The following is a 14975-nucleotide window of genomic DNA, read 5'->3' as shown; positions in this document are numbered from 1 at the left end:
TGTTTGTATGGAGTCATTACATATCTTTGGGGTTTGTTTACGATAAGCCAAGGAACTAAAACAGTTTCTATCCAGTTTCAGAATACATTGTGCCGTGCATCTAAAAAAAAAGTGTATCAATTTTAACCATTAGAAGACAATCAAGTCAGTATGAAAATGGAAGGCAGTAAATTAAGTATGAAAATGGAAGGCAAGTCAATTCAAAATTAAAACGCATCAGAAAATAACCATGGTTAGACATTTGCTTATAAATGTATAGGGTACCAACCTTGATTTTGTGTGGCTCGATGAACTCTGCGTAGGAGTTGACGTAGTTGACGTTTTTGTCGCGCAGTGCCACCCGGTAGCCCCAGTTCAACGAGCCAATGTAGTTGTTCACTGCAGTCTTCATCGTCTCCCAGTTGTGCTTCGCTGGAAACCAGACCAGAATGACAAAGTCAACAAAAATGTCTTTAAAAAAAGTGTAGTCATTTATTACCCTTACTGAAAAAGTACTCAGCTGGAAGTATTACATTTTGACCTCTTCATTATATGTTGAATGTTTTCAAAGAAAAAAAAGTGTACTCTTACATCTCATGTTTCATGCCTAGCACTGACCGTGGCTCTGTTCCAAATATCCTTAGAAGCATACAACTTTGGATGAGGTGGCTAATACATACACTGCAACCAAACTAGACACAGTAACCTAACAGACGCTACCTGTCTCCTCAGGCACCTCCCAGCCAAACTTGCGGGCGTCCTGCATGGACGTCCCGAGCAGGGCTGTCTGGTGCATCAGCTTCTTGGGGATGCAGCCCACGTTCACGCACGTGCCACCCAGGCCTGTTCAGGGACACGTACAGAATCACACATTTGGAGATTTCATTTAGATCCCATTGAAACACGCAGACATGTTGCAACTGAAAACAGCGCTATTCTGCTAGCTATTTTGATTTATGCGTCGGTGGCCCTGCAGCAGTTTCTGTAAAATTGTATGTCTGAAACAACAAAAAACTGCAAGTTAGGTTGAAAACACACACACACACTCGTAATATAGTAAAACTATCTTCAAAGTAATGACTTGAGACGTCGGGTATAAGATGAAAGCGTATAGTACTTGTTCACGCTACATTTCACCACTTTAGACAGTTCAAAACAATAAAGAATGTTGTTAGTGCAAGCCAGGCTAATCACTCGTCACTTGTTTATAACTGGAGCATTCTCATCACTTCCTGTCGCAAATCCATTCTGGTACTTGCAGTCAATAGCGTAATCCAAAACAGATAGTTCTCAATCTCCATCACATGAAATATAACACAATTACTCTTGTACATATGTAAATAACTGTAAATAATCAATTAATTAACTGTAAAACTTAACTCCGTAACCCATTCAAGTTACCACAACCCCCCAATAAACAACTGTTCACCTAAATCGACTGAATAGGTCTCAACAATGTCCCCGAGGCAGCACAAACTGAACATGACCTAACTAGGCCATCTTGGCCTGGAAAAAGTTACTTGATCTTCCCTAGTTTCCAGGTTTGTCTGGGTGTCATCTTCTCCGATGAGTGCAAACATCACCCACTTTTAGTGTGGTGGGCTGTGTGCTGACTAAGTCCAGCAAGTAGTCTCTTCACCAGCTGTTCCAGAAGCTGGTCACAAGTCTCTGCCTGTACTTACATCTGCATGTCTTTTCCTACCTTGTTGAGCATCATTCGGAAATAGCTTGGGCGCCAGGAAGTGGGCTGGTGTCAGGAGTTGTGGTTCAATCACTTCATTGTACTTGAAGGTCAGAGGCCTAGAGATTAGGATTGCTTCAACCCGTCAGGACTGTGCACATTACATTTAAATTTTTGTAATTTAGCAGGCGCTCTTGTCCAGAGCGATTTATACTAGTGAGTGCATTTTCATATTTTGTGTGTACATTTCTTCAAAAGTTGAGTGAAGCTCTCGAGAACTTCTCAGGCATGTTTTGACTGATCTGACGAGTCTCACAGAATCTGCCCCACCAGGCTGCTCACTCGCCGATGATGATCCTCCAGGCAATGCCTCTTTCTGAGAAGAACTCCAAGACTTGGGAGATCTTTTATTGATTTCTACAGATCTTCCAAGTCCTGACCACCTCCCTTGAAGATTTTTGCATTGTCAGAATGGGTTACTCTGCATAACCTAACATGAAATGTCTCTTGACTGACCTGAGATCAGATCCAAATCTATTGCTCTGGGAACAGCACAAGTGAACAGCGCAATATAGGACTTCTCCACAGAACCATTTGCTTTCACGTAAAACGATCCGGCAAGATCCACATCTGTGGTGGGGATTCAGTTATTCTGTCTTTTGGTAAAAGCAGTGTCCTGCTGTCCGGCCTTTGCTTTGAATCTCTTGCAGATTGTGCATCTAGTCATGGTGCTCTTGACTAGCACGCAAGATCCAGTATCTTTGATTTGCACTAGAGTGACTGATATTCCAGAATGCATCACCCTCATGATAGTACTACATCAGCATTACTGAGTATCAGGGTTTGCTGGGCAGAACCCATGGGTGCTGCTCTCTGAATGGTATGTTGGACTGTTGCATTCTTCCTCCTACATTGAGTAGTTCTTCCTTGTCCAGGAACAGTTTGTTGTTTGATTTCACAGTCATTGTTTAGGTTTTTTCCTGCATTCAGCAGTTTGATCTCGTGACTGAAACGTGTGTCACTTTGAGCCAGTACTTTTCTGCTTCAAACAGTTTGCCAGCAGTCAGTTCACCTTGTGTCTGTATGAGCATTGGCTGTGAATTGCTATATCCAGGCAGTCACTGTGAACACTCCTTTCAGTTTGCTGTACCCGTGGAGCTCCAACAATGGCTCAGTGATGTCTGTGTTGTTTACAGTGACCTCTACAGTGACCTAGTGACTGGACTTAAGTTCTGTGATCACCTCTTCCGGGACCTTATTAGCTTCCTCTGACTGATCGCTAGGTCCGTTCCACCATTGCTGGCTCTAATGTTTTGAACAGTTTGTTCTCCTTTGGGAGATCGGCTGGATTTGTTTTCCCTTCATTGTGTGACCAGGACTCTCGTTTGGTCAAGGACTGGATCTCCGTCACTGTTTGCGACAAACTGTTTCCATTTTTGAGCTGAACTGCAAAGCCAATGCAGCACAATCATCGAGTCTGTCCACTCTGATCTGTGTTTGTACCATTTTTCAGTGTGGTCAGATTGGAGTGAGACTAGCAAACAATCACAGCTCCAGGCGTGGCAGCGTCATTTTCTTGAGGGGGGCAATCCTGGACTTGTTTCTCTGTTTTGTGTTACACCTTACAGGTAAGATACTGCACTGTAAGCCTTTTCTTTTGTCACAGAACATGTCTAGTTTCAGGGTGTGGTTTTTCTGAGGCTACATGTCTGTTCTGTACCACCTTGGTATGGCAAGATGGTGTAGTTCTGAACACATTCTAGTGTCAAATCCGGTGGTCACTTTTGTCCAAGCTGAGTCCCATGTCAGTCCCACATTTCCTGGAACACACTTGATCCTGGTAAAGGGGGTCAGGAAGCCAATAGGGTCGAAGATGCATGCAAAATGACTGCAAAACCCTTCTCTTTGCGTTCTCCTTTTGCTTTAGAATGTACAGTAGTGGTCTGAGGTCAAACAAAGTAATTGGTTTCTTGTTTCTAGACTAAGCCTAACATTTTCAGCACTGCTTCGTGTCCCTGCCACCAACGTGTGGTCAGTTGTTGTACTCTCCTCCCATTTTGTTTTGAGCTCAGTAGTCATCCACTTGCAGAGGTCCATGCCTGCAGTCGATACAACTGCAAAGCAAATGCTCACAGAGTAAGCCTCTAACATTGCGTGAACTTGAAATGAAGTAATCTACATCGAGTCACTCTTTGTCCCTCTACAACTCCTGGTTGTTCTGTTTTTTATTGTTTCAGGTGCTTCCTGATTATAGTTGAGCAAGAATGGCCTTGGGGAAGCTCCAAATACCACTCGTCATCATCAGCACACAGCTCCTCTTAATTTTCTCCATTTGGTGACCCACAGGACTTTCACAGAGTCGCTGTCTCTCAGCTAGGGATATCTGCAGAAAGGCTTTCTTGATGTCTGCCATGCGATCTGCGATCTCGTGCAGTCTGAACTGTAGTTGTCTCGGGTTCTAGTTGTTTGTGTTTTCATGGTAACTCCACATGGTATCGTCCATCACTGGTGCCTACACCGACCATCCAAAAGTGCTCTCTAAAAGCAACTAGCATCTCTGTTAGTCTCTCCACTTTGCTGGATACTATCTGCCAGTAGTAGTCTGCTCCTATCAGGACAGAGAGTTCAGGATCATCACCTCCTGTAAAGTCTGCGAGCAGCAGTCCTTTCCTCTTGAGCTCATGTTGAATCTGCTCACCAAACTTTCCTCAAGGCTGTGCACCTTTTAGTAATAATACTTGTTCACGTAAAAGTGAAACAGATTAGATCATACCAAACAATAAAATAACGTTGCTAGCACAAGCCAGGCTAATCACTTGGCAGTAATTGGTACTCATTCTTTCATTTCCAGTCAATAGCGTAATCCAATACTAACCAACGATACAGAAAAAAATGCACACATACATTTAAGTTGGAAGTTTACATACACCTTAGCCAAATACATTTAAAATCAGTTTTTCATAATTCCCGACATTTAATCCTAGTAAAAATTCCCTGCATTTGGTCTTTACTTAATGTGAAATGTCAGAATAATATTAGAGAGAATGATTTCATTCAGCATTTATTTCTTTCATCACATTCCCAGTGGGTCAGAAGTTTATATATACTCAATTAGTATTTGGTAGCATTGCCTTTAAATTGTTCAACTTGGGTCAAACGTTTTGGGTAGCCTTCCACAAGCTTCCCACAATAAGTTGGGTGAAGCTTGGCCCAATCCTCCTGACAGAGCTGGTGTTTATACTTGTATACTATTGTCTGTACAGATGAATGTTGGACTTTCAGGCATATGGAAATTGCTCCCAAAGATGAACCAGACTTGTGGAGGTCTACAAATTTTTTTTCTGAAGTCTTGGCTGATTTCTTTAGATTTTTCCATGATGTCAAGCAAAAAGGCACTGAGTTTGAAGGTAGACCTTAAAATACATAGACATGTACACCTCCAATTGACTCAAATGATGTCAATTAGCCTATCAGAAGCTTCTAAAGCCATGGCATCATTTTCTTGAATTTTCCAAGCCGTTTAAAGGCACAGTCAACTTAGTGTATGCACACTTCTGACCCACTGGAATTGTGATAGTGAATTATAAATGAAATAATTTGTCTAAACAATTGTTGTAAAAATTACTTGTGTCATACACAAAGTAGATGTCGTAACAGACTTGCCAAAACTATAGTTTGTTTAACAAGAAATTTGTGGAGTGGTTGAAAAACGAGTTTTAATGACTCCAACCTAAATGTATGTAAACTTCCGACTTCAACTGTACATACATACCAGTATGTGGACACCCCTTTAAATTAGTGGATTCGGCTAATTCAGCCACACCCATTGCATAAAATCAAACACATAGCCATGCAATCTCCACAGACAAACATTGGCAGTAGAATGGCCTTACTGAAGAGCTCAGTGACTTTCAACGTGGCACCGTCATAGGATACCTTTCCAACAAGACAGTCCATCAAATTTCTGCCCTGCTAGACCTGCCCCGGTCAACTGTTAGTGCTGTTATTGTGAAGTGAAAATGTATAGTAGCAACAACGGCTCATCCTCGAAGTGGTAGGCCACACAAGCTCACAAAACAGGACTGTCGAGTGCTGAAGCGGGTAAAAAAATAAAAAAAATAAAAAAATTGCCTGTCCTCCGTTGCAACACCCACTTCAGAATTCCAAACTGCCTCTGGAAGCAACGTCAGCACAAGAACTGTTCGTCTGGAGCTTAATGAAATGGGTTTCCATGGCAGAGCAGCTGCACACAAGCCTAAGATCACCATGCGCAATGCCAAGTGTCGGCTGGAGTGGTGTAAAGCTCATTGGACTTTGGAGCAGTGGAAACTGAAGTAATGAATCACGCTTCACCACCTGGCAGTCCAACAGACAAACCTGGGTTTGGCGGATGCCAGGAGAACGCTATCTGCCCCAATGTATAGTGCCAATTGTAAAGTTAGGTGAAGGAGGAATAATGGTCTGGGGATGTTTTTCCATGGTTCGGGCTAGGCCCCTTAGTTCCAGTGAAGGGAAATCTTAACCATAAAGCATACAATGACATTGTGTCTTCAACTTTGTCGCAACAGTTAGGGGAAGGTCCTTTCCTTTTTCAGCATGACAATGTCCCCAATGCGCAAAGTGAGGTCCCTACAGAAATGGTTTGTCGAGATCGGTGTGGAATAACTTGAGCCTTGACCTCAATCCCATCGAACACCTTTGGGATGAATTGGAAAGCCGACTGAGAACCAGGCCTAACCACCCAACAGCAGTGCCCAAACTCTCTAATGCTCGTGGCTGACTGGAAGCAAGTCCTTGCAGCAATGTTCCAACATCTAGTAGAAAGCCTTCCCAGAAGAGTGGAGGCTGTTATAGCAGCAAAGGGGGGAACCAACCTCATATTAAATGCCTATGACTTTGGAATGAGATGTTCGACGATCAGGTGTCCACATACTTAGTCATGTCGTGTAGTTCTCAATCACATAAAAGTAATACAATTCCCATTGAACGTCAATAAACTCTTTAAACAATCTGAATGAATTCACTGTAAACGTACTCGGTAACCCCTTAAAGTTAATACAAGGTTGGCTGAAGAAGAATGACACGTAAGGAGTACGCCAGGGAAGCCCTACTCACCCCAGGAGTTCCCTTTCGGCGTGGGCACCACGTAGTCCAACACCATCACCTTCTTGCCCAGCGTCGCTGCCTCCTATCCCATGAGAATCACAAGAGGGCAGATGTCCATTTAGACAACTTGATTAAAAGGTACTCAGCAATACTCAGAAAATAAACAGCGTAGAGGGTAAATTTCTGCAACGAAGAGCGTTGAAGCTCGAGGCTCAACTTCAACTGTTTTGGTGCCCTGGCTACCATTCAGGTGAACAGGGCGAAGCGAACACGTGCCCATACGCAGATACTGTGTGAGAGCGAGGTCTTGCATCTCGCTCATCTCAATATCTGCGGTGCTGCTCGTGGCAACTTCATTTCGCAGAGTCTGAAAACATTACTAGAAGTCAAAGCTCATTAGAGAAGAAGGTTTGAGGGAAACCTTGGATCCTCTCCTGCAATCCGTTTTGAGAGGAATTGAGGAAACAAGGACAGAGGAAGCAAGGATTGGACAGCTAGTAATGCTTTCAGACACAGCCCATGATAGACTAGAGCCTTCCTTCAAGGGCCGCAACACTTGAAAAGGTACAGGCCTGTAGTTATGCTTGGTTTGAGATGCACTGTATGGGAGGCTCTCACCTTTGAGCAGGCCAGGCCTCCCGATCCGCCCCCGATGACGATGAGGTCGTACTCGTAGACCTCACTCTCCCCGCACAGTAGCTTTTGCAGGATGCCATCTTTGTGGGCCTGAAGAGGATGACAGGTGGTCAGCTACCATTGCAAGAACAACATTAACCCAACAAAATCTTAAAAAGGCACACAAACATGTTTCAGCTTGTGGTGGGAAAAAAACTAATGTAATGTAGTAAGGAGACCCGACATGCTGATTTATGATCCAGAAAAAAAAGGTGTTATTCAAAAACAGAGTTTCATAAGCTAATTGCAGCTCAGTGTAGAGGAGACTCTAGATTTGGGTGTTCTTAAGTAGCCATTTTCATGTAAATAGAAGTTTGGCAGTGGCATCAGGCTCTTATAACCCCACTTGACCCAAATAGATCCACTCAACCCTTGTTTCTGGCAAATGGACAAAAGACACTCGTCAGTAATATTACAATGCAATTAAAGCCTGCAGGTGGGCATAATTTACCACGTACTAAAATGCAAGGGGAACCTATGACATCAAATGTAAATGTCACTTTTTTTGGCCAAAACCTGACATTTTAGCAGAAGTTTGAGTTATGGGTCCTGTGTGGCACAGTTGGTACAGCATGGTGCTTGCAACGCCAGGGTTGTGGGTTAAATTCCCAATGGGAACCAATATGGGGGGGGGGGGGGGTATTAAAATGTATACATTCACTACTTTAAGGTCACTCTGGACAAGAGCATCTGCTAAATGACTAAAATGTAAATCAAAAAAGGATAATTCCAAGTTGGTGGCATTTGCAAAAACACGAGTGAAATGACCATGAAGTTGTTCTTGAAATCTTACGCTACAACGATCCATACCTGCATTGTTTTGTCACAGCCGCCAATGTGGGTTTTGTTGACAAAGACATTGGGGACAGTTTTCTGCCTGGTCATCTCAAGCAGAAGTTCTTGATAGTTTGATCCATCATCTAGACAACAGTTAAGAGATGTTAGCAGAGTAGCAGCTAAATGTATATGAAATTAACCATTCATATCTCTGACATGTGCACTAGGGTCATTATAAGTCACATTCATACAAACTAGAGTTCGACCGATTATGATTTTTCAACGCCGATACCGATTATTGGAGGGCCAAAAAAAGCCGATGCCGATTATTGGAGGGCCAAAAAAAAGCCGATACCGATTAATCGGACGATTAAATTTATTTTTTTGATTTATTTGTAATAAATGACAATTACAACAATACTGAATTAACACTTTTAACTTAATATAAAACATCAATAAAATCAATTTAGCCTCAAATAAATAATGAAACATGTTCAATTTGGTTTAAATAATGCAAAAACAAAGTGTTGGAGAAGAAAGTAATATGTGCCAATATGCAATATGTGCCAATATGCAATATGTGCCATGTAAAAATGTGTGCCATGTAAAAAAGCTAACGTTTAAGTTCCTTGCTCAGAACATGAGACTTCAATATTCCAAGGTAAGAGGTTTTAGGTTGTAGTCAATATAGTATTTATAGGACTATTTCTCTCTATACCATTTGTATTTCATATACCTTTGACTAGTGGATGTTCTTATAGGCACTATAGTATTGCCAGTGTAACAGTATAGCTTCCTTCCCCCTCCTCGCCCCTACCTGGGCTCGGACCAGGAACACATCGACCACAGCCACACTCGAAGCATCGTTACCCATCGCCCCACAAAAGCCACGGCCCTTGCAGCGCAAGGGGAATAACTACTCCAAATCTAAAAGCGAGTGACGTTTGAAACGGTATTAGCGCACACCCAGCTAACTAGCTAGCCATTTCACATTGTTTACACCAGCCATTAGGCTGATAGGCTTGAAGTCATAAACAGCGCTGTTTTTGCGAAGAGCTGCTGGCAAAACGCACGAAGTGCTGTTTGAATGAATGATTACGGGCCTGCTGCTGCTCTGTCCGACTGCTCTATCAAATCAGACTTAATTATAACATAATAACACACAGAAATACGAGCCTTTGGTCATTAATATGGTCGAATCCGGACACTATAATTTCAAAAACAAAACGTTTATTTTTTCAGTGAAATATGGAACCGTTCGGTATGTTATCTAACGGATGGCATCCCTAAGTCTAAATATTATTGTTACATTGCACAACATTCAATGTTATGTCACAATTACGCAAAATTCTGGCAAATTAGTTCGCAATGAGCCAGGCAGCCCAAACTGTTGCATATACCCTGACTCTGCGTGCAATGAACGCAAGAGAAATGACACAATTTCACCTGGCTAACATTGCCTGCTAAACTGGATTAGTAGTTATAAGTAGTGATTATGATTGATTGTTTTTTTACAAGATAAGTTTAATGATAGCTAGCAATTTACCTTGGCTTCTACTGCATTTGCGTAACAGGCAGGCTACTCGTGGAGTGCAATGGTTAGAGCGTTGGACTAGTTAACTGTACGGGTGCAATATTGGATTCCCTGAGCTGACAAGTTGAAAATCTGTCATTCTGCCCCTGAACAATGCAGTTAACCCACCGTTCCTAGGCCGTCATTGAAAATAAGAATGTGTTCTTAACTTACTTGCCTAGTTAAATAAAGGTATAATATATATATTTTTTTTTTAATCGGAAATTGGCGCCCAAAAATACCGATTTCCGATTGTTATGAAAACTTGAAATCGGCCCCAATTAAATCGGCCATTCCGGTTAATCGGTCAACCTCTAATACAAACAGTACATGTATAAACATTACAGTTGTCCCTGACAAAAAAATAACTACTTGCAACACTGTATCAACTATTAACTTGCAACATTTTATTAAATATTCTGGGTCCTCAGTTTCCTGTGCCAGTGAGCTTAGGACAGACCCAGCTGTAAGCTATTTGCGCAAGGGATAAAAAGAAAACAGGTAGGCCTATTTTATGACATTTCCAATGGATCAGAATGACATTTTTCCCTTTCACACCGAGTGGTTAACGAAACCGAGAGAGCTGATAAGATTTGTCAAATACATTGCGGATGTGTTGTCATTCTCAATTATGTAAAAACAGACGACGTTTGCTTGCTGTTTGAGGTGAAGAAAATATTACTTTGAGAAGCTCTACGGCGGATTAGTGGTGATGCGTTAATTCAATCGGAAATACTATCAAATCCCCAAAATGGGCACATTTATATGCCTATATTTGTGCGCAAGCCAGGTAGCCTATAGGCCTAATCAGGTGCGTGTCCTAACGCAACATTGACAGGAGCGCTCCAAACAAAAGACAATTAATAAATTCACAAAATTCACAAATGGAATTAAATAAATAAAAACTTTAGTATAGGTTGTGCGCTCTGCAAACATTCCACTCAATGAGTGGTAAAAGACTGGAATAATAATATATTGAATGCATTAACAGAAATTAGCAAAACAAACATTGTAGATTAGAAATAGGAATTAACAGTAAATGTACTAATGGTGAAATGTAATGGGGAACTGATTGAGACTGACAGTCAAATGCAAACACTTCACACAAATGAACTTATGAAACAATGAATGTGCACAAATTGGCAGGAGAGAGTGCATTCTGCAGAGGGGTGCATTGGGCATCTTAGCCACACTCCCCTTCTTGGACTTCGCCATCCCTGCGGTCTCCGCAATCGATTAGTACACGGAGGTCGTCGAATAAGACTGGTGTCCCGTGTGTTATGAAAAATATATACACATTTGCTTCTGCTCGATTAAAACAAATCTAGCTCGACCAACAGCCCATCGAACAAACAATTGGCCAGTCAACTAATTGGGGTCAGCAGTAAACGTAAAACATAACTTGAATTCTAAGTGCTGACAGTGGGTTCAGTCTGATGCAGATGTACTTTGGGTCTGTTCTGCAAACAAAACCGTTTAAATACACTGCATAATTCAGTACTGGCAATCTTTTCTAAGTGTATTTTCCAGAGCAATTTATGTAGTGCCCAGTGTGTATTTACCAGAACAGCTGTGACCGGTGAGAGATAAAATGGCCAAGCATCCAGAGGAGAGAAATAGATTGAGGGCGTGACTCAGCACATTTTGTGGTGGCCCTAACAAACATTGACAGTGTGTTCTGTGATAAAACATTAACATATTGACTATGCAAGTAAAAACAATGTTAATTTTATTAAAGGGCACCCATTAGCCTTTTTTTTTTAAACCTTCTGATCAACCATTAGCAAGTGAGAAATATCAGATAAAGCAATAAGGAACAGCTTTAAGGTGAGTTTGAGGAAACAACCCATTAGTAGAATAACAGGTCCTGTACATATTGTGTTTCACCATTCAAAAGACATATTGCAAATGTGTGTATGGTCCATCAACATTTCCCAAGTTAATTTAATTTACTAATTTAGCACTTGATAGTCCACACTGACTGAATGACAAGGCAACTGGTCTAGAGGCATGGATCCTTAGTAGAGTACTACTTAATAGCTTTTGAACTTCCATTGCCAATTCAATGATATCCTAAAACGTATAGCCAACTTTACTGAGGCTAGAAAAATACTGGTCATATAACAAAGAGAACTTCATGTCAGATTTTTGAATGCTGTACACCGGCCTTCCAAGAAAGAACCTTGCCACCACTTCCTGTGAACAATTCCTTACCAATTAGATCCAGCTCCACCACATTGCAATTCACGTTCAGTTCCTTGAACAGATCCTTCACCTGAAAGCAAAACAAATATGCTGCTTGAATCCCGTTTTATCTTCGCTGGATTAACTACCCATCTATCTATCCTGCGTGTTACTGTAGTCATTTAACGTTACTTAATTCTGTCAGAAGCTAGCAAGTAACCGGCAACTACTAACTAGCTAGCAAGGTAGGTAGATAAAAAGTAAAAACAAATATGTTGGACTTACTTTCACACAAAATGGACAGTGGCTTTTACTGAATACCAACACTTGGTTTGAATCAATAAGCTCCTGTATCCGAGTTTTTAGTTGATTCCTCCCAGTGTCATTGTCGATGGGAGGCATTGTTGGACTATTTTCGCCTGGCTTGCCTCCTGGCAAGCTTGAACGTATGCGAAAAATGGGAAAGAGCAGAGCGAAACTCCCTCCAACACGCAACCTAGCTGTTAAACGATGACCCAGCAAGTCCGATATCTCAAGTAGTTGTCCTTGCAAATCACAGATCGATAGAAACTACCTTGCTAGCTAGATATAATTCCAACAGGTCAACTTTTGCCCTCATGTCGTTTCAGCACCCGCCCGGTATATCAACCCCGCGAAATGTCTTGCGTAAATTTTGTTTAGGATCAGAGAGGAAGAGGTGAAACGAGAGGGTTTACCCCACTCAAAATCTGTCCACGATAAGCAGATCATTCATTAAGTGATGAGTTTTTGTATGGGGGGGAGGGCGACAATGAGAGTGTCGAATTTAGTCAATATAAACATGTATAGCTATTTTCGTAATGGTTAGGTTGTTACGAGTGTACTGTTTATATCGGAGTTGATATCGGAGTTTGACAGCCCACCGTTTCCGCTCTGTGGACAACGAATCATTGTGTTAAAGCGGAGACACAAGCATCTCGTCATTATATACAGTATCTCTGGTAAAGTCTCTGGTTTAGGGGGGTCTGTTTACATGCCTGAATGTATACTAACAATTGTTTCAAACTCTACCATAAAGAAATATATTTATATATGATCAAACCCCATTATACGATTAAATTGATGAAGCAGTGAAATTGATCATCCACGTGATATTAATCAGAATGTATAACATTGTAGGATGACGCGGACCAACAGGCAATATTTTCAGACAGCTACAACGTTACTTTTGGCAGGGTCCGTGCTATCTTGAATCGTTAAGACATTATATATTTTTTTATTCGACCTTTATTTAACTAGGCAAGTCAGTAAAAAATAAAATCTTATTTATAATGACGTCCCTAGCCCATTGAAATTTAAATGTAAAATGGTTGAATGAAGGATTTGGGTTAGGTAAGGATTATAGTTAAGGTTTTAGCGCAGGGTCCCGAGAACCGAGTTTGGGAAAAGCGGGGTTAAGGTCTAGTGTAGGGACGTCCCAAGGATCCCGCATAGCACTGAACCTTTTGACAGCGTTCCTTCTGAGTCAGAGATGGAAGAGGAAACGAAAAGTCCCACTCCCTCATTTGTTCTCTTCCAATTGAAGGCAATGAACTAAGTACACCAGACCCAGCTGCATTGGTAACTATGGGAGAGCCACCCCTTAAAATAGACAGGAACTGACCATTTGTTTAAATGGAAAACGGCCAGAGTGAACTATCTTAATTTATCCACCTTTTTTGTCTGAGTCACTCCAATGAAAAGTCCTGTGATTGCCACAAGCAACATTCTTGAGGGGAAAGCACACAAAAAATACATACATGTATCTATTTGGATCTATCCATCTACATATATTTCCACATTAAAAAAGTATTAGCTACTTAGTATAAAAATAAAAAAAATGTCTCAAAGACTACAATAAACTTGACTTTTCTGGATTTGTGCTTTTATTAGGCTACATTAATTATTTGATATAATGGTTGTTGCATCTAATGTTATGTTATTGTTCAAAGTCATAATCCATTACAAATAAGAAATGCATTACTCAGTCCCAATGTTTTGGCTCATAGCACCATCTGTTGGAAACCAAGTGTACATTTAGATTTTATTGGGATCCCCATTAGCCAATGCCAATGTCAACAACTACTCTTCCTGGGGTCCGACCAGGGCCGGGTTACCGAATGGGCAAGTTCAGGTGGCCCCCAACCCCAAAATAAGTATAAAATGTTATTTTCCTAAGCATGCCTTCTAGACATGGCTGTAGCTAGATACTGTCTGCCTCCCTACCTAGGTACATTTGTATGGCCTGGTCACTGGTCAAAGGTTGAGGGTTATGCCATATTTCTTTCTATTAGGCTAGATATTGTTCTAAATCTAATCTCTGTGCCTATGACCTAGAAATGCCTCGGACGTGATGAAAACAAGCCCATATTCCCCCATGGTGAAATTCCCCTTTAAAATATAAATAAATAACATACACAATGCATAAAGTGACACAAAAGAAAGCCAATTTGCAATTTTATTTAATTGTATGAGAGACAGTGTCGGAAAATACATACAGTATTTACTTTTACATACACTGAAACCCCAAAAAGTGTCTTAAACATCCATATTCAGACTGAAGAAAACTTGTTTCACTGTTTTAAATTGCATTCTGTGTATCATAACACTTATATTGGGTTTACATCCACCAAACACCAGATCTCAGCTTAGGTGCATCACTTTTCATGGTTTCATTATACAGTGATGGTGGATTGCACTGCATTGGATTGGGTTCCTTTAACTAATGGTAAGATTGTATCTGGCACAGAAACTGGATTATTTGCGTTCAACCATTGGCGGGGCTGTTTCTGGAACTGCATATTGCAATAGAATGATATGAAATAAGTTCTGACACTTAACTATTGTTTGACTCTTTCAACATGATACTGAAAAAAGCTATCAATAACCAAAAATATGAGCTTGTTTTACTCCAATGTTTTGTGTGACACACACAAAGTGGTCATAGTTTGTGTGATGAGAAACAATATTTGTTACTTTTGA

At 41.1% G+C, this 14975-nt stretch overlaps 1 protein-coding gene across 2 annotated transcripts in view; it reads right to left on the bottom strand.

Annotated features, from left to right (window-relative positions):
- Window positions 1-12911, bottom strand: part of LOC109891662 (thioredoxin reductase 1, cytoplasmic) — a 30186-nt gene extending 17275 nt beyond the window's left edge. Inside the window, exons 1-7 of one of the 2 annotated variants that reach the window (XM_020484183.2) lie at window positions 12261-12911; window positions 12006-12066; window positions 8252-8361; window positions 7385-7492; window positions 6776-6848; window positions 700-822; window positions 269-411 (exon numbers count right to left, since the gene is read on the bottom strand). In XM_020484183.2, the coding sequence (XP_020339772.2) occupies window positions 269-411; window positions 700-822; window positions 6776-6848; window positions 7385-7492; window positions 8252-8361; window positions 12006-12066; window positions 12261-12377 (735 nt within the window). In that variant the 5' untranslated portion in view covers window positions 12378-12911. Of the gene's footprint in view, window positions 1-268; window positions 412-699; window positions 823-6775; window positions 6849-7384; window positions 7493-8251; window positions 8362-9764; window positions 9811-12005; window positions 12067-12260 lie in introns of those variants that run through there. The other variant, XM_031826626.1, reaches the window with a different exon arrangement.
- Window positions 12912-14975: the final 2064 nt, after the last annotated feature.

Source organism: Oncorhynchus kisutch, linkage group LG1 (assembly GCF_002021735.2).
Source record: "Oncorhynchus kisutch isolate 150728-3 linkage group LG1, Okis_V2, whole genome shotgun sequence".
Lineage (NCBI taxonomy): Eukaryota > Metazoa > Chordata > Actinopteri > Salmoniformes > Salmonidae > Oncorhynchus > Oncorhynchus kisutch.
Note: the sequence above shows the minus strand (reverse complement) of the source record. Positions and strands in the feature narration are given on the sequence as shown.